Source organism: Lepidochelys kempii, chromosome 16 (genome assembly GCF_965140285.1).
Source record: "Lepidochelys kempii isolate rLepKem1 chromosome 16, rLepKem1.hap1, whole genome shotgun sequence".
NCBI classification, from domain to species: Eukaryota; Metazoa; Chordata; order Testudines; family Cheloniidae; genus Lepidochelys; species Lepidochelys kempii.
The window spans coordinates 4,487,774-4,507,474 of NC_136395.1; the positions used below are offsets into that span (position 1 = coordinate 4,487,774).

At 48.6% G+C, this 19,701-nt stretch overlaps 1 protein-coding gene across 1 annotated transcript in view; it reads left to right on the forward strand.

The window, feature by feature from the left end:
• NSMF (NMDA receptor synaptonuclear signaling and neuronal migration factor) overlaps window positions 1-19,701 on the forward strand; it is an 83,522-nt gene that overhangs the window by 37,287 nt on the left and 26,534 nt on the right. The window contains exon 4 of the mRNA XM_073314110.2: window positions 9,404-9,479. Coding sequence (XP_073170211.1) covers window positions 9,404-9,479 — 76 coding nt within the window. The remainder of the gene's footprint in view (window positions 1-9,403; window positions 9,480-19,701) is intronic.

The window sequence follows — 19,701 nt, forward strand, 5'->3', positions numbered from 1 at the left end:
TCTTGACATTAACTGCATCAGTTTTCCTCACTTATATGTGAGCTTATTGAAGGCCAGTTGGCTTCTGTCACTGCTCGTGCTGCTTTCTCAATGGCAGGCAGAAACCTCAGTCACTCGCTCATCTGTCTCTCATTCTGCATTTCAGAGACCTACTCCTGTTCTTTGCAGAGAGGGGTCCTGTGACTTGTCTCACAGCCTGAAAGTTCACATCAAATGCTGCCCTGCTGTAAACAGCCAACAGCTGTCCTGTGTGAGAGTGATAGGATTAATAGCATGCTCCATATGCACCTTGTAAGAGGTTTTTGATAGAGAGATGAGGGTCTGGAAAAACTAGAAAAATTTGGGGAAAAAATAGGGTTTTTTTCTGTTCCCCTCTCCCTCCCCCGCCCCAAAAAAAGCCTTGTATGGGAAAAATTGAAAAGAAACTGTTACCTGGAATATTTTCATAGAATCATAGACTATCAGGGTTGGAAGGAACCTCAGGAGGTCATCTAGTCCAACCCCCCGCTCAAAGCAGGACCAATCCCCAACTAAATCATCCCAGCCAGGGCTTTGTCAAGCCTGACCTTAAAAACTTCTAAGGAAGGACATTCCACCACCTCCCTAGGTAACGCATTCCAGGACTTCACCACCCTTCTAGTGAAAACAGTTTTCCTAATATCCAACCGAAACCTCCCCCACTGCAACTTGAGACCATTACTTCTCGTTCTGTCATGTGCTACCACTGAGAACAGTCTAGATCCATCCTCTTTGGAACCCCCTTTCAGGTAGTTGAAAGCAACTATCAAATCCCCCCTCATTCTTCTCTGCCGCAGACTAAACAATCCCAGTTCCCTCAGCCTCTCCTCAGAAGTCATGTGTTCCAGTCCCCTAATCATTTTTGTTGCCCTCTGCTGGACGCTTTCCAATTTTTCCACATCCTTCTTGTAGTGTGGGGCCCAAAACTGGACACAGTACTCCAGATGAGGCCTCACCAGTGTCAAAGAGAGGGGAATGATCATGTCCCTCGATCTGCTGGCAATGCCCCTACTTATACATCCCAAAATGCCATTGGCCTTCTTGGCAACAACGGCACACTGTTGACTCATATCCAGCTTCTCGTCCACTGTAACCCCTAGGTCCTTTTCTACAGAATTGCTGCCTAGCCACTCGGTCCCTAATCTGTAGCGGTGCATGGGATCATTCCGTCCTAAGTGCAGGACTCTGCACTTGTCCTTGTTGAAGCTCATCAGATTTCTTTTGGCCCAATCCTCTAATTTGTCTAGGTTCCTCTGTATCTTATCTCTACCCTCCAGTGTATCTACCTCTCCTCCCAGTTTAGTGTCATCTGCAAACTTGCTGAGAGTGCAATCCACACCATCCTCCAGATCATTTATGAAGATATTGAACAAAACTGGCCCCACAACCAACCCTTGGGGTACTCCACTTGATACTGGCTGCCAACCAGACATGGAGCCATTGATCACAACCCGTAGAGCCCGACAATCTAGCCAGCTTTCTATCCACCTTATAGTGCATTCATCCAGCCCATACTTCTTTAACTTGCTGACAAGAATACTGTGGGAGAACGTGTCCAAAGCTTTGCTAAAGTCAAGGAACAACATGTCCACTGTTTTCCCCTCATCCACAGAGCCAGTTATCTCGTCATAGAAAGCAATTGGATTAGTCAGGCATGACTTGCCCTTGGTGAATCCATGCTGACTGTTCCTGATCACTTTCCTCTCCTCTAAGTGCTTCAGAATTGATTCCTTGAGGACCTGCTCCATGATTTTTCCAGGGACTGATGTGAGGCTGACTGGCCTGTAGTTCTCCGGATCCTCCTTATTCCCTTTTTTAAAGATGGGCACTACATTAGCCTTTTTCCAGTCATCTGGGACTTCCCCCATTCGCCACGAGTTTTGTAAGATAATGGCCAATGGCTCTGCAATCACAGCCGCCAATTCCTTTAGCACTCTCGGATGCAACACGTCTGGCCCCATGGACTTGTGCACGTCCAGCTTTTCTAAATAGTCTCTAAACACCTCTTTCTCCACAGAGGGCTGGCCATCTACTCCCCATGCTGTGCTGCCCAGTGCAGCAGTCTGGGAGCTGACCTTGTTCGTGAAGACAGAGGCAAAAAAAGCATTGAGTACATTAGCTTTTTCCACATCCTCTGTCACTAGGTTGCCTCCTTCATTCAGTTCCGTGAGGTTGTCAAAGTCTGCTTTTCTGAAGTCCAGGGTCCGTATTCTGCTGCTCTCCTTTCTTCTTTGTGTCAGGATCCTGAACTCGACCATCTCATGGTCACTGCTGCCCAGGTTTCTCTCAGAATGACCACTGAAAGAGAAAGGAAAGAAGGAAAAATCTGAGCTATGCTAGCATTTCCCAGAATACATTAGCAACTGTTTAAATTATATTATACTGGTTCATCGGATGGCTCGTTATGTCTACAATTTTAACACTTATGGCATATATGATAATGCACTATTAAAGAATCTGGTGTTACTAATATAAAGTTTGGATATATATACAAATTTACTGTTGGTCCTTAATATTGTATTTTAACTAAATTATGAACGTTAGTTTTCTGGGCTTTTCTCTACAAATATGAATTTCTTCTGTGTCTGCATGATAATGTCAGGTGAGTGCTATTTACATCCATTTTTCTGAGCCCAAAGAACATGACGTTCCTTTTTGTTTACAACAATATTGAGGCTTTCTATTTTCAATTTTTTATATATTTTTTTCTGTTCACCTTAGTGTGCAGCTGCAACCCTATCCCTAATACTAGATATGTTTGTCATTATTATTCAGATAAAAACTAAATAATTTTACTTATTAAATAAAAAAGTGTAACCCTTCTGCCAGTTGGAATTGGCAGCAACAAGGGTTGGGTTCAATATCTAGGGGTTTCTCTTCAACAGTATAACACAAAACCCACTCGAGCCCCCGCCCAGTAACCTGGGACAATTACATATCACCCTCTGGGTGCCTCTAAGAGGCAATACTTCCCCTCTCACAAGCACAGAGTCTGTGTGTGGAAAAGAAACTTTTAATAAAAGGAGGGAACTAACCCAGCATTAATTTGGGAAAACACCGCAAACAGGGTTCATAAACATACATCATAAGCAAAAGACAGATCCCCAATAAGTTGGGCGTGTCCTTTTCCATCAGGTTCTTAAGTCCAGCAACCAAAGGTACCTATAACATGCCTGTCCCTTCTCTGCACCCCATTCACAGTTGTTGTCCTAAGTCAGTGCAGACCCAGAGTCCAGAGGTACATCTGCAGAGTTCACCTCCTGCCTTGGGTAGAGGGGGGATAAGAAGGCACTTCACTCGCTCCGCTGCCTGGGCACTTGCCACTCCTCTTTGCCAGCCACCCTGCTGATCGGTGCTCCACGCCTCCCTGCTAGCCTCTCCACTGGTTGCCTTGCCGGCCAATCACCACACCTCTCTGCTGGCCACCCTGCCAGCCGCTTGCCAAGCCACCTGGCTGTCTTCAGGTCCCACAACTTAACACAGCTCTCAGTGATGCCAGCTGTTAGTGGGGAGCCTCATTGCTGGTGCACACTGGGCAATCTCTTGCATCAGAGACACTGTCCCAAAGCAGGTCTAATGCTCAGACCTAGCTCTCAGTGATTTCAGCTCTGCATATGACAAGACTCTCAATTGAGTCTAAATTAGCTCTGTTATTACACAGTGGAGAGAGGCAAGGTCAAGTGATGTCTGGAGCCCATACCACCAAGCACAAGTACCTATCCACACTCACTGGGCTTTGGACCCCATGTATCCTGCCTAGCAAGTGCCATTTAGTTGAGAGTGAGTCCCTAAATCACACTATCCCAAGTACAGTTCTGCTGCCCCTGATTCACACAAGGATAACAACCCTTTGTTACTCCTGCCCCAATAAGAAGGAGACTGGGGATCCAACACCAGCCAAAAGTGACCATTTGGGCAAGCAATCCCATCATGCTGAGCACCTAGGCAGGGTGGGTGGGCAAACAAGATCAGCTCATGAAGTCCTTTTCCACAGCTCACCACTAGATGTCAGGGGAGAGCTCATTCAGCCTCTGCTTACGTAAGTACACCAAACAGAACTTTTGATGTACTAACTAAATTATAGATAATACATTTCTCATTCTTAAAAAAGTAAATAAAGTTTAGCTTTGATAAGCAAGTAACTACTGCACATATTTTGTTTTTTCCCAACATTTCTATTATTTTCCAGAACTCCCCTGAAAAAACCTGCTTTTCCCCCCTGCCTTCAAAATTTCTGGAAATTTGACACCCCTAGTTTTTGATGGTTGATTCTTAATTGACAGTTTATCATGATCTTGCCAAAACCTTCAATGATCAAACCCTATTATATATATTGGCACCACATCCTGAAAGTTTTTTCAGATCTTGTCTAGGCTAAAGGTTACTTCAGTATAACTTATGTCACTCATGGGTGTGAATAATCCATATGCTTGAGCAATGTAAATTACACCGAACTAAGCCTGGCATAGATAGCACTATGTCAGTGAGAGAGCCTCTGGCGGAAGCAGAAGTTATTAAACCGATGGGAGAGCTCACTCCCATCAGCTTAGAGCAGAGGTGAGCAAACTACGGCCTGCGATCCACATCCAGCCCGTGGGCCCATCCTGCCCAGCTCCTGAGCCCCCGTCCCATCCCCTGCTGTCCCCCGTCCCCCGCAGCCTCAGTGCACCGCGCAGTCAGCACTGTGGCCCGCCACTTCTGCTGAGCAGTGCGGGTGGTGTGGCTGCGAGCTCCTGCTGCTCTGAGCAGCATGGTAAGGGAGCGGGGGGAGGGGGAGAGTTGGATAAGGGGCTGGGGGTCCCAGGGGGCAGTCAGGGGACAGGGATCAGGGGGAGGTTGTATAGGTGTTGGAGTCCCAGGGGGGCGAGGGGCTGTCAGGGGACAGGGAGCAGGGGGAGGTTGGATGGGGCGGAGGTTCTGGTGGGGGGGGTGTCAGGGAACAGGGGGGGTTGGATAGGCATGGGCGTCCCGGGGGGGCCTGTCTGCGGGCGGGGGTGTGGATAGGGGTCGGGGCAGTAGGGGACAGGGAGCAGAGGGGGTTGGATGGGGGTGGGGTCCTGGGGGGCGGTTGGGGCGGGGGTCCCAGGAGGGGGTGGTCAGGGGACAAGGAGCAGGGGGGGTTGTCTTCCCTACCCAGCCCTCCATACCGTTTTGCAACACCGATGTGGCCCTCGGGCCAAAAAGTGTGCCCACCCCTGGCTTAGAGCATCTCCACAACAAGCTGCGTCGCGGCTGTGCTGCTCTAAGTGCTGGAGTGTAGATGTAGCCCTCGCAAGCTGAATTTCACACTTGTACCCTAGTGTTACAGCCGAAGGCAAACCCAGGGCTACAGAGTGGAAATGCAACAGATTTCATGAAATGTTGCATAGCAAATCATTCACACAGGGCAAGAGCAAAAGTTATTGGAACTGTGCCCCTAGCAACGGGTGGAAGCAAGAAATCTATTCCCTCATTTCCCCAAAGGCTTGAATTTTAGTTCTGCTCTTGCCCTGCACTGTAGGGATTCCTGGTGTGAATTAATGCTGCAATATCATCGTGCTGCCTCGCAGTTCAGTCTAAACCAGTCTCATCCCCTTGGTATCTGAACTCCATTCTCGGGGGTTAGGGGCTCTTGTCTCTTGTGCAGCTGCTGATGTGATGCTGCCACTGAAAGAAATGTTGAGACATTTCAGGCAATCTGGCCGGCTAATGCAGAGGAATCATAGAATCATAGAATATCCGGGTTGGAAGGGACCTCAGGAGGACATCTAGTCCAACCCCCTACCCAGAGCGGGACCAATCCCCAACTAAATCATCCCAGCCAGGGCTTTGTCAAGCCTGACCTTAAAAACTTCTAAGGAAGGAGATTCCACCACCTCACTAGGCAACGCATTCCAGTGTTTCACCACCCTCCTAGTGAAAAAGTTTTTCCTAATATCCAACCGAAACCTCCCCCACTGCAACTTGAGACCATTACTCCTTGTCCTGTCCTCTTCTACCACTGAGAATAGTCTAGAACCATCCTCTCTGGAACCACCTCTCAGGTAGTTGAAAGCAGCTATCAAATCCCCCCTCATTCTTCTCTTCTGCAGGCTAAACAATCCCAGTTCCCTCAGCCTCTCCTCATAAGTCATGTGTTCCAGACCCCTAATCATTTTTGTTGCCCTTCGCTGGACTCTTTCCAATTTATCCACATCCTTCTTGTAATGTGGGGCCCAAAACTGGACACAGTACTCCAGATGAGGCCTCACCAATGTCGAATAGAGGGGAATGATCATGTCCCTCGATCTGCTGGCAATGCCCCTACTTATACATCCCCAAATGCCGTTGGCCTTCTTGGCAACAAGGGCACACTGTTGACTCATATCCAGCTTCTCGTCCACTGTCACCCCTAGGTCCTTTTCCGCAGAACTGCTGCCTAGCCATTCGGTCCCTAGTCTGTAGCTGTGCATTGGGTTCTTCCATCCTAAGTGCAGGACCCTGCACTTATCCTTATTGAACCTCATCAGATTTCTTTTGGCCCAATCCTCCCATTTGTCTAGGTCCCTCTGTATCCTATCCCTACCCTCCAGTATATCTACCACTCCTCCCAGTTTAGTATCATTCGCAAATTTGCTGAGAGTGCAATCCACACCATCCTCCAGATCATTTATGAAGATATTGAACAAAACCGGCCCCAGGACCGACCCCTGGGGCACTCCACTTGACACCAGCTGCCAACTAGACATGGAGCCATTGATCACTACCCATTGAGCCCGATGATCTAGCCAACTTTCTACCCACCTTATAGTGCATTCATCCAGCTCATACTTCTTTAACTTGCTGACAAGAATACTGTGGGAGACTGTGTCAAAAGCTTTGCTAAAGTCAAGAAACAATACATCCACTGCTTTCCCTTCATCCACAGAACGAGTAATCTCATCATAGAAGCCGATTAGATTAGTCAGGCATGACCTTCCCTTGGTGAATCCATGCTGACTGTTCCTGATCACTTTCCTCTCATGTAAGTGCTTCAGGATTGATTCTTTGAGGACCTGCTCCATGATTTTTCCGGGGACTGAAGTGAAGCTGACTGGCCGGTAGTTCCCAGGATCCTCCTCCTTCCCTTTTTTAAAGATGGGCCCTACTTTTTCCAGTCATCCGGGACTTCCCCCGTTCGCCACGAGTTTTCAAAGATAATGGCCAATGGCTCTGCAATCACAGCCGCCAGTTCCTTTAGCACTCTCGGATGCAACTCGTCCGGCCCCATGGACTTGTGCACGTCCAGCTTTTCTAAATAGTCCCTAACCACCTCTTTCTCCACAGAGGGCTGGCCATCTATTCCCCATGTTGTGATGCCCAGCGCAGCAGTCTGGGAGCTGACCTTGTTCATGAAGACAGAGGCAAAAAAAGCATTGAGTACATTAGCTTTTTCCACATCCTCTGTTACTAGGTTGCCTCCCTCATTCAGTAAGGGGCCCACACTTTCCTTGGCTTTCTTCTTGTTGCCAACATACCTGAAGAAACCGTTCTTGTTACTCTTAACATCTCTCGCTAGCTGCAGCTCATGGTGTGATTTGGCCCTCCAGATTTCATTCCTACATGCCCGAGCAATATTTTTATACTCTTCCCTGGTCATATGTCCAACCTTCCACTTCTTGTAAGCTTCTTTTTTATGTTTAAGATCCGCTAGGATTTCACCGTTAAGCCAAGCTGGTCACCTGCCATATTTACTATTCTTTCGACACATCGGGATGGTTTGTCCCTGTAACCTCAACAGGGATTCCTTGAAATACAGCCAGCTCTCCTGGACTCCTTTCCCCTTCATGTTAGTCCCCCAGGGGATCCTACCCATCCGTTCCCTGAGGACATCATTGCCAATTCAGACAACATCACCCCTAAATAATTCCCTATGCCTATGACCATCCTCCAATTTTCACCGTACAGTAGCAACAACTGCACTGACTAGAGTCATTTTGTGGGGGTTAATAATTAAGTGGATCCATCAGCTGCAATTTAGGTCATCTGCTTATAGCAACTGGTCATTAAACTCCAGGAAGCACTGCACCGCTGTTGTTTTTTGGTTAGATTGATATTTACAACTCTCAGTTTACACTGCAACTCTCAGATTGGGTGGATTATGACCTGCTTTAAGAAAAGGAGAACTTCATGCTTATAAACAAAAAGTTTACCCTGCCAGATGAGCCTTGGAGTCTGAAATCCACTCTCTAATTACCAAGCAAGGATAGCAGACACTTCCTGGATGCCACTGCTCCTCAACCTGACATACTGGAACTATTCTTAGGAGTGAAAGTATAGCTCAATCCTCCTGTTCACTCTCTCTGCTGAGGCTGGGGACCGGTGGGGGCAATTAATGTCTTTTGTGATGTGGACACCTGTTTACCGGGAAGTAGATGGAGACTAGCAGTTCCCTTCATCCAGGCTATTCCAGGACCTGTTGTCAGATGGTATTGACTGTTTTCCTGGTTTGAATCTGAACCAGTGACCTCAAGCTGAAAGCCTCCATAGCATAATGACAGTCCATCACACTACCAGTCCCTGAGGCATCTACTCAGTAGGAGCTCTTCATCTAATCGTGGGATAGGCAGGAATTCAGGACCCCACCTGATGGCTGTGGGTTTAAGGATCACAAACAGATATAAACTGTTTAAGATCTGTGCTCCATTTTGCATTGGTTTCTGTTTGTGTGTCTGGGACAAGCAGACTCAATGCTCAGTAATGATTTTGTTCAAGCTCTTCGTCATTAGCAATGATGTGGAGATTGATGTCCTGTTGCAAGGGAGCTGGGAAAAAAGCAGCCATTGGTTGATGCAGGATAGTTTATACACAGAGGGGGCCAAATGAGTTCTGGGGTGTCTCGGGTGCCTCCAGTCTTCCTATCGAATGTTCCATTTGAATTCTAAAGGGGGGACAATCCAGATATACATGGCCTAGAACTGGTGACATTGCTTCCCAGTTTTCCTATCTCAAGAGGCATCTGTCTCCCTAGGATAGCTTCCCTTCAGAGTAACACATTAGGCAAACACATTGGAGAAGGTACAGTCCAGTCCATAAAGTACATGGCAGTTACATGTGCACAAACCGACACACATGCACAAACATCTCTAGTGTCCCATTTAGCACAGGGCACAGTACTGGTGAGGCTCATGTGTATTTCAAGCTCAGCTGGTCTTTCACATTACTACAGAAGGTAAAAGATAATTTCTATTGGCATGGAAGAAGTAGCAAATTGTGTTCAGGATTCTTTCCTATGAATGGAAAGAAATTGCCAGCCTTCAAGCATATTTGGTTGTTGAGAAGAAGTGCAGTGGGAGACTGTTTTGGAAGATGTCCCCATCACTAACTACATCTGTGTGAAACCCATTTATGTCTGGTGGACACTCAGTGTTAGCTCTGTCTCTTCCAGGTGATGTTCCCATACGGACCTGGTTCCCCAAGGAGAACCTCTTCAGTTTTCAAACTGCTACTACAACTGTGCAAGCGTAAGTGGAATGGCTGTTGCTGCACCGATCTTTTTTCTCATAGTTAGGGTGGGCCCGTGCACGACAGCGTCGGAGGGTGTCAAAGCTTCAGACAGCCAAGTTCTGTGGCTGGCACAATGGTGTGTTTGTGTGGGCAGGGCGGTGAGTGTGGAGCTAGACCATAACGCAGTCCTTTTTTTTCTCCCGTCTTCCCTTACTTGCTTATTCAGGCTCGTTCACTACTTCAGTCACTCATTCGCTCTCCCTTGTTTACTCAGGTTAGGTCTACGTTAGATCTACTATACTAGGTCTACTATAGCACCCGTCGGCATAATTACTCCACCTTGGCCAGAGGCAGAAGCTAGGTTTGGGGGAGGGTGTCTTTTTCCCACTCCTGAGCAATGTAAGTTAGATTGACTTAAGTGGTAGTGTAGACGCGCCCTCTGACTCATTCATTCCCCCCTTGGTTAACTTCTTTCTTGATTAGCTCTCTAATTTATGATGTGCTTCCTCTGCTTAATGTGTGGGCAACACACCCTGGCTTGTGGCCTGTGGAGAGAGCTGTCGGTGATGTTATTCCTGCAGGAGTATCAGCCCAGGCACTTCTCAGTTGCTTCTTTTGCTGCTGCTACCTCAGCTGAGGCCATGGGACTAGGTGGCTTTTGCTCTTGTCACTGCTGGGGGAGGCCCTGGGTTCCACAGCACTGGCACGAGGCCTGCGAATGAGCAAGAGAGACAAAGACTTAAACTAACCAGAGTGGAGAGATCTGATCTGAACTAGGAGCAGCTTTGTTCCCTTCCCGCCTGCACTTGGGCTCAGGTGCCCCCAGACTATTGTGTGTTGGGAGGAAATTGCCACTGGGAGGCCGAGTAGAGCTGGAATTGGCTCCCATCAAGGCCATTGACAGGAACATTTTTCTTTCCTTAATGAAATCCCTGAAGTGTTTCCCATTAGGCTGAAATAACAAGAGTATTCCAGTGACAGTGACATGTGATGGAGAGGGAAACTGAGGGAGCCTTTTCCCCACTCTAATGCTCTTCTCCCTCTCCTCCTGCGCATTCCCCATCTTCACTGTCCCCTTCTCTTCCCTCTCCATTGCTCCCTCTTCTCTCCATTTCTCCCCCTCTCTATGTGAGGGATTGCAGGTCTCAAACCCGGTCCATAGGCAGTGCTCAGACCACGGTTGCCACCTGGCAGCTCACCAGAGCCCATGGAGAAGGGGTCTAGTGGAGCTGTAGCTCACCAAGGGCTCCAGCTACAAAGCTCCTGATTAGGGGAGATGTCCAGCGTCACCAAATGGCCTGGACACACTACTGAAGCCAGAAGGAGGCACAGGAAGTTGCCTGAGTAACTAGGTGAATCCAAAGCTAGCTACCAGCATGGACCCAGCTTACTAGCCTGTCTTCTGAGCCCTGCTTTCCCGCCAGTTCCTGCCCTCCTCATCCCAGATCCCCATCTACCCGCGGTTTCTGCTTTCCTGACTTGCTCCAGGTCCCTGCTCCTGTGCCCTAGGCCCAGCTACCAACTCCAGCTCTGACACTTGGCTTAGCTCAAGCTCATCCCCTGACTCTTACTCCAACTTCAACCCTTGGCTTGTCTTCTGACTCTGTCTCTGACAGCCTGTTCGGTTCCTGGCTCCCACCTCTATCCATTACGCCTGGCCGCCCATTATCCCAGTCCTGACAGCTTGCTCAGGCCACTATCCACTCCCCCTAGTGGGCCCAGCTGAGGATGGACCTACGGAAGTTTCTCAGACCCCCGGAGCCATCCGTGCTGCACAAGCAGGCGATCTGCCTCCGGACAGGCAACTGAGCATTGCAGGCATAGAACTTGCAGCTGGTTGCTGAGAATCAGGCCTTGTGGGAGCAAGCCCATCAACTCCAAGCAGAGAATCCTGTGCTTCGGGGTCCCCCTGGCTGTGCTGTCACCCAGGCTGGGACCTGCTCTTCCACTGCCTGAGTGCTTTGATGGGAACTGCTCCAAATCTCGAGGCTTCCTGAACTTCATGAGCTCTTGTTCTTGCTTCATCCGCAGACATACTCTTCTGACAAGGCCAAGGTGGGCCAGGTGGTCAGCCTGCTGACTGGGGAGGCGTTGGATTGGGCCTCCACCCTGTTGGTAGCCAGCAGTCCTTTGTCAAACTGGGATGCCCTCCAGTAGGCAATATCAACCATTTTTGACAGCTCCAACCACACCTCCCCTCCCCTTTGGATTCTGCTCTGCCAGTTGAATGCATGCAAGTAGAGTTACAGAATCATAGGACTGGAAGTGACCTCCAGAGATCATCTAGTCCAGTCCCTTGCACTCATGGCAGGACTAAGTATTCTCTAGACCAAGTAGACCTGGTGCACTGGCAACTCACCCCTGAAGAGAGGCATGGCAAGTGATGCCACTGTGTCAAGCTGGGCCGTGCTATCTCCAGTTGCCCCATGAGGAACCGAGACTGAAGCAATCTGTGAAACAAGCCAGCCCAGGCTAAGTGAAGATGGCTAGCTTGGGCACCTGGCAGAATGGTCCCCTGATCCCTGAACTGGGGTCCTGACAGGAATGTGTGCTGGCTCCTGGCGCCTGGCACTGTACCCACAAGTACCACGTGAGTTACAAATCCCGCGACACCCTCAACCACTTCCTCTGCTGTGGGCCCTCTTTGACTTGGGTGCAGCAGACAACTTTATCAATGCAGAAGCCGCCAGGTCACTACAGATTGCCCTGTGGTCCAGACCTAGTAGCAATAACTGACAGGTCCGTCTTATCCTCCATGCCAGTGGCCACCGAAACTGTCCCTCTCGAAGTTCCTATCCACAGGCATTGAGAGATCTTACCGTTCAGTGCCATCCATTCCCAGCACTTCCCTCTGATCCTGGGCATCTCATGGCTGGCTCTCCACAACCCCCTTATCCACTGGCATGAACTAAAAGTCAGCTTTCTCTCAGAATTCTACCAGCAGCACTGCTTGACCGCAGGAAATGGGCAGCAAACAGAACTTTCCCTGCGGATCCCAGTCCTTAACTCCAACCCAAATACAGTGATTACAATGAGAAAAAAAGACGCAGACACCTTTCTCCAGCACAGAGACTGTGATTGCCCAGGGTAAGAGTTCTGTTCAGGCATACACATGCCAAGTCTGAACTCTAACCATATGCTCTGCACAGCTATCTTTTAGGAGAACCTAGCCGTGGGTTTATTCATAAATCCACCTCATGCATTTAAAAGGTGGTCGCTTCTGACGAGGCATGGATTATTGGAGGCTGAATCCGTTTATTATTAGAAACCAATCTCCATTACCACTGATCCCCAAGCTAATGGACTACATGAGCACTGCTTGGGTGTACACAAAGCTAGGCCTCTGGGGAGAATATAATCTGGCATATGTTAGAGCTGGGAATGAATGGAAGACTGCCTTTCAAATCTGTTATAGTCACTTTGACTATCTCGTGGTGCCCTGTGGTTTGACAAGCATGCCTGCGATGTTCCAACATTTTATTAATGACGTACTCCAGGACATTCTGGGCCAATGTGTGGTAGCTCACCTGGATGACACACACATTTTTTCAGACAATGCTGAACAACACATCATGTACATCCGTTCCATCCTGAAGAGGCTGCACTAACATGGCCTCTATGCTAAACTAGAAAATTGCACTTTGATAGTCCCCCCAAAGAATTCCAGGGGTTCATCCAATCCCCCACTGATACTGAAATGGACCTGTTCAAGGTAAAGGCAGTCTTCGCATGGGCAGCACATGGTACATTTGAGTCCTACGGTGTTTTCTGGGGCTGTAAACATCTATTGGCAGTTCATCCCAAGGTTTTCAAATGGATTGCCCCTTTCATGACTCTGCTCTGCAAAAACACTAGGTTCCTCTGGTCTCCCGAGGCCCAGCAGGCCTTTGAGCAATTAAAACTTGCATTTACCATCACTCATTTATTGGTCAACCCTGATACCGCGCAAGCCATCATAATAGAAATGATGCTTCCAACCTGGCCATAGGAGCAGTGCTATCCCAAAGACATGGTCCTCAACTTTCAGTCCAGGAAAGTCACACATGGAGCAAAATTATGAAATTTTGGAGAAAGAAATCTTGGTAGGTCAGTCTGCCTTTGAAGAGTGGCACCACTTATCTAGAAGGGGACCGGTACCCTGTCCAGGTGTACACTGATCATAAGAACCTGGACTATTTGCAGAGGGCTAAGGCCCTCTACCAACAACGTCAGTGGGCCTTATTCTTTTTGTGCTTCTGTAATCTCCTATTGTACAGGACCCAAAAATAGCAAGGTCAATGCCCTGTCCCAGAAGGGAAAATGTTATACTGATCCAAAGGGCTCAAACCCTAAAACTTCCTGCATCCTCAAATCTCATAACTTTCTGTGCCTGGCTCCCCGCCAAGACCTGTTTAACCCTCACACAATCAGGGTCAGCCATAATTAGGGAACCCCACAATGTCCAAGGTGGGGTAACTTATGTGAAAGGTCATATATACATTCCCCCTGGACCTCTGAGGACTACAACCCTACAAGCATGTGACAACTCGCATCCACTCCAAGATACCACACAATAATCCCCTCAGACTCTTTCAACCCTCGAGACTCCACCTGGCCCCTAGAAGTCATTGCCCCAGATTTTGCAGTAGAACTACCAGGGTCCAGTGGGTTCATGACTGTTCCAATAGTCATGGACTACTTCACAAAGATGGCTCCTTTTGTCCCCTGCATTGGTCTACCGTTTCCCAGGAAGCCTCCCAGCTCTGGGTGGATCAAGTTGTCTGCCTCCAGGGCCTCCCAGAGCACATCATCTCTAACCATGGTACTCAATTTATTTCCTGCTTCTGGCAAGAAGCTCTCCAGATTTTGGGCATCTGCTCCTGTCTCTCCTCTGCCCATCACCCCCAGACAACTGTCAAACAGAACCAACCAGATCCTGAAGCAGTATCTTCAATGCTACATAAACTTCCACCGGAATGTCTGGTCCTTGCTGAAATGCTGTTATGTTCAGAGTTCACGTACATAATGCAGAACACCGCTCTAGAGAACAAAGCCCTTTATTTTCAAACTGTGGGTTCCACCCTCAGTTTTACCTGGAGCTACCACAACTTCTCAAACCCAGCAACCCTGGATTGGGTACAACAGAAATGTCAAACCCAAGATTACCTAAATGTTCACCTGGAAGATGCCAAGAGCTACAAATAATATGGGACTGTTGATGACAGGAGGGCCTGTGTTTTCAGTAGGCCAGAGGATGTGGCTCTTAATGAAAAACCTGCACACGGAAGGCTATCTAGAAAATTGGACTTCCACTTCCTTGGCTTTTACTGAGCTCACCTGCAAATTAATCCAGTCACATCACTCAATTTAACACATTCCCTCTGAATACACCTAGTTTCCTGTATCTCTTCTGAAACCCTACATTCAGGACCCATTCCCTCATCGATCCTCACTCTACGCGCCCCCCCCCATACGTGTTCAATGCCACTATGAGTATATTGTCCACGAGATGCTTGAGGCCAGAATCAGATGTGGGGAGACTCTGGTATCTTGTGGACTGGAAAGGCTGCAATCCTGAAGAAAGTTCCTGGGAACTGGCGGAGAACATCCATGCCCCTGACCTGGTCAATGCCTTCCACAAAAATTGCCCCTGGAAACCTGTCTCACTGCTACCTGGGGTGGGCGAGGGGCCATGTGAGGGATCATGGGTTTTGAATGCAGGCTGCGCTCAGAGTACTGCTGCAACTCAGCATCTCACTGGAAAAGGGTCTAGTGGAGCTGGAGCTCTAGCTCACCAAGGGCTCCACCTACAAAGCTCCTGTTTGGGAGGAGATGTCCAGCCCCACCGATTGGCCTGGATGCTCTACACTAACCAGGAGGAGGCACAGGAAGATGTCTGAGCAACTAGGTGAATTCCTGGCTGGCTGCCAGTCGCTACAACTCTACCTATTGGCCTAACTCCTGAGCCTGCCTTCCTGGCTGTTCCTGATTCCTGCCGTCCTTATCCCACATCTGCATTTCCCCCTGGTTCCTGCTTTCATGCCTCGCTCCAGGTCCCTGCTCCTATGCCACACCCCTGGCTCCCAACCCTGGCTCCAACCCTTGGCTTGACCCCGATTATGGCTCTGGCTCTGATCCCTGACTCCCAACTCTAATCATTAAGCATGCCTGCCCATGCCCCGTCCTTGCACCCTGATCCTTTCTCCACCTCGGTACTGAGGGGTTAATTCCAGCTCTGAAAAGAAGCCATTTCCTGGGATGTTCCTGAAGCCACATCAGAAATGTCAGGGGCCAGCTCTCTGATGGCAGGTAGATGCCCAAGGAAGTGGTGAGGAGTAGGGTCAGTACAGGAGGAACGAGTTGCTGAGGTATGGAAGAGGTCTGGACCAGAGAACTGTTTTCACCCACCACCTGAACTGGGCCCTGCATCGTTTGCCTGGCATATGAGCCTACACAGGGGAAACACTTCCTGATCAGAGCTGGTTGGCAGGTTCTGGTTAAGAGCCGTGGGTGGGTTCAGATCGCATTTTTTGGCATGCTAGACTCATCCCAGGGGATGAGTATGAGCTTCTTCATTCTGTGTCTGCCACCTTTGCTATGCTCCTGTCCTCATACAGCTTCTTTGCCCTTCTCGTCCTTCATGACCCTTCTAACGGCTGAGAAGGCAGGGCACGTGGAACCCCTCAGCACCACCTGCCATCTAATGCTGCTGCCACAGGCAGGCTGGGCATGTTAGAAATAGCTTAGATAGATAGGTAGATAGATAGAGATAGGCAGGTTTAAGGAGCCCCAGTGTGCTGTCTTAGAGGCTAATTTCATGGATTCTCACTTCACTGTTTGCAAATAGCAATTGATAAATATTTGCAATAAGCTGTTTTTCACAGACTTACTCTAATAAACCAAAATGCCCACAAAGCAAGCAGGCATTTCCTCTGCCCCTGGGAGCATCCTCCACTGTCTCCAGTCATCTTCGCTACGTGACATGGGAATGGTTAGACTTCTGAGAGTCAGAAGGGACCCCTCCGAGCTTTTCTGAAAACAGAACCCTAGAAATGGAGCTGTGAGAGTCTGAATCAATCATCTTTCTGTGAGGAAAGCTACTTTAAGGACCCTTTCTGGAAAGGACCCAAGGAAGCGTGGCGCTATGTTGATTAAAATGTCTGGGTATTCAACTCTGTTCCTTAAACCCAAGGAGATCCCAGAGATGTCTCTGAGTCCCCAGGCTCCATTTCCAAGGACGGTGGTGTTAGAGTAATACGCACATTGTCTGCTCCTGTAACCTGTGAGATTTATAGTACAGCCATGTTGGCCTTCCTCTGGAGAATATAAACGCTGCAAGCCAGGACATGCCTTCGTCCCTTTGTGGGGAAGCGGCCACTTGAGCCCAATGGGTCACATTCACGTGTCACACTGGTGTAAGCACATCCTATGGGCCTTAATTTTTATTATTATTTATTGCAGGGAGGGATAGCTCAGTGGTTTGAACATTGGCCTGCTAAACCCAGGGTTGTGCGTTCAATCCTTGAGGGGGCCATATAGGGATCTGGGGCAAAAATTGGGGATTGGTCCTGCTTTGAGCAGGGGGTTGGACTAGATGACCTCCTGAGGTCCCTTCCAACCCTGATATTCTATGATTTAATGTGTTTATTGTAGTACTGCCTAAGGACCAACCAAGAAAGGGGCCCCATTATGCTAGGTGCTGTATCGAGAGTAGCAGACAGAGCTGACAATTCTAAACACACCAGGCAGACACTGGGCAGGGAAGGGACAGAGCACACTGGCAGATTGACCCATCACATGATGGCAAATGGCATGGCAGTGCCATGGTTTATTTTTTGGTGGGTTGACATATGAGGGGATCAGTTACTGGAAAGAAAAGGGAAGAGAAGAGGCCGAGAGGGTCCTTGAGCGGAGAAGAGGGGCAGGTGTGGAGTGAAGAGACTGTGAGGGAAGGCAGTTGGAGCAAACGTCCAATCAGCACAGGGCAGGGACAGTCTGGGCAAACCCACAGAAGTTCTCAGAATGTCCAAAGGTCCCTGCTTCGGCTGCTTCTGCCGGCGACTGACCAGCTGGGGGCTCTGGCTGGCTCCTCTCTGCAGCCCACATAGCGAAGGCGCGGAAGGCACCACCTGGGACTTGTTGCTCCCAGAGCATGGGGGGTTTCCCCTGCATGGTTCTGGCTCCAGGGGAATGTGGTGGTCTTGGCTGGGCCCGATTTTACTCTTCCCTGCCAGTTCAGGGGTGACTAGGTCACGTGCTGTCTCCAAGAGTCCAGATTTCACAATCAGGCTCTGACTTGGAGATCTTTTGAAGAGGCCATTTCCTCCCATCCCTCAGAAACATTTGCCCCTCTCTAATGAGGATTCAATATGCAGAATGCCCAGCAGTGGCTGAGCACTAATGCACGTCTCTTCTCTTTTCCTTTCTCTGGTTCTCCTGGGATCTCTAGCATCTCGTAAGTACCGCCTTTGTTTCTGTTTCCTTGTTTGTTGACCTCTTGGACAGAACCCCCCACCATCTCATTTTTCTCTAGGGATTCCCCTGCTTTAAGGCTGCATGGTCAGCTTGCCAGATGATTGATGGCTGCACCTGGATGCCTAAATAGAACAGATTTCAGTCACCCTCATCTCTAACATGGAGACTACAGGTCCCAGCATGCTCTGTCCTAACTTGATCCAGGCAAGAACAGGTGTTGCTATAGGTGCTAGATCTAGGGGTGCTCGGGGGAGCTGCCTCACCCTCTGGCTTGAAGTGGATTCCATCATACAGAGGGTTTACAGTTTAGTTCAGTGGCTCTCAGCACCCCCCGCCCCCTACAAATTGTTCCAGCACCCCTGGGTGTTGCATGCTGGATCTGTAGTCTCTAAGGTCCAAATCTCCATGTTAAGAGTGAGGGCTAGTGTCAGCCATTTTGCAGGCCATACTTTGGGTATCCTTGTGCTAGCTTTGGGAGCAGCCACCTTCCCAGCCTCCTGTAATAACTGTAAATAACCAGGTTTCAGAGTAACAGCCGTGTTAGTCTGTATTCGCAAAAAGAAAAGGAGTACTTGTGGCACCTTAGAGACTAACCAATTTATTAGAGCATGAGCTTTCGTGAGCTACAGCTCACTTCATCAGATGCATTTGATGAAGTGAGCTGTAGCTCACGAAAGCTCATGCTCTAATAAATTGGTTAGTCTCTAAGGTGCCACAAGTACTCCTTTTCTTTTTGTAAATAACCAGTACACAATGGTTTGATGGTCTCCTCTCAGCCAGTCTCTGACTTCTGTGTGGTTCCATGCGGCCTGGGTCTCTTCCGCAGAGCCAGCCTGTTGTGTTGGGAGGGTCATGCCTCTCTCTCTCTGTTGTCTGGTGAGAGCTTGCTCTCTCTGTCTGTCTGTTTCATGTCATCTTCAGTTCAAAGCTGTGTAGTTGGTTAATGGCTTAAAATGGTTTCCCAGGGCATTCAGGGGCTACGCAGAGAGGAAGAGACGGAAACGAGAAAATGATTCGGCAGCTGTTATTCAGAGGTAGGGCCTGTTTTCCTGTAACCTTGCCTGGCGTTGCGTGGGCCCGTCGGGTGTCATCAGTGACGCTTGATAATGTTGAACGTGGTTGTCCCTTGTCTGTGTTGCTGTTTTAGTGAGGATGCTAGAGGTGGCCATGCTGAAAGTCTGCAGGGCAATGAGTCTGTAGTAAGCAAGTTAGCCAGTCTCCAGTCTTCTTAAAGGGACACTGTCAAGTACTTTAAGCTCCAAATCAAAACAGACAAGATCTTAAGGCTCAGATATGTAACAATGTAGGTGCATAACTTACAGATACAATGAATTATATTGCTACAGAAACTGTGTGATGATGGCCAGTTAAATGCCTAGCGAGTCATTTCCATTTACAGTTTTTGAGCTTTCTAATGTCACAAATGCACCAGCACGTGTGTATTTTTGGCAACTGGATGGGCAGGATAAGACTCTGAATTAATGACAGCTGTGAAAAACAGCCATATTCACTGCAGTTCTATTCAAAACAGAGGGAGAAAAAAAATCAATGTTTCTGCAACACAAAAGGAAGAAATTGGCAGGGAAGAGAAGGCATTTTCTAGTGTCTAAAATTTTCTTTTTTATCAGCAATGGAGAGAAATGAGAGACAATTACAGACCCTATAAATGACTAGACAGTGTTTCTTTAAAAAGGAGATGGCTGAGAGTTCTCTAGATGGCGATATTTCTGTGTTAGAAAAGAGAGAGTCATCACTGTTCACCCAGCCTGGCAGTATTTGAGCTGT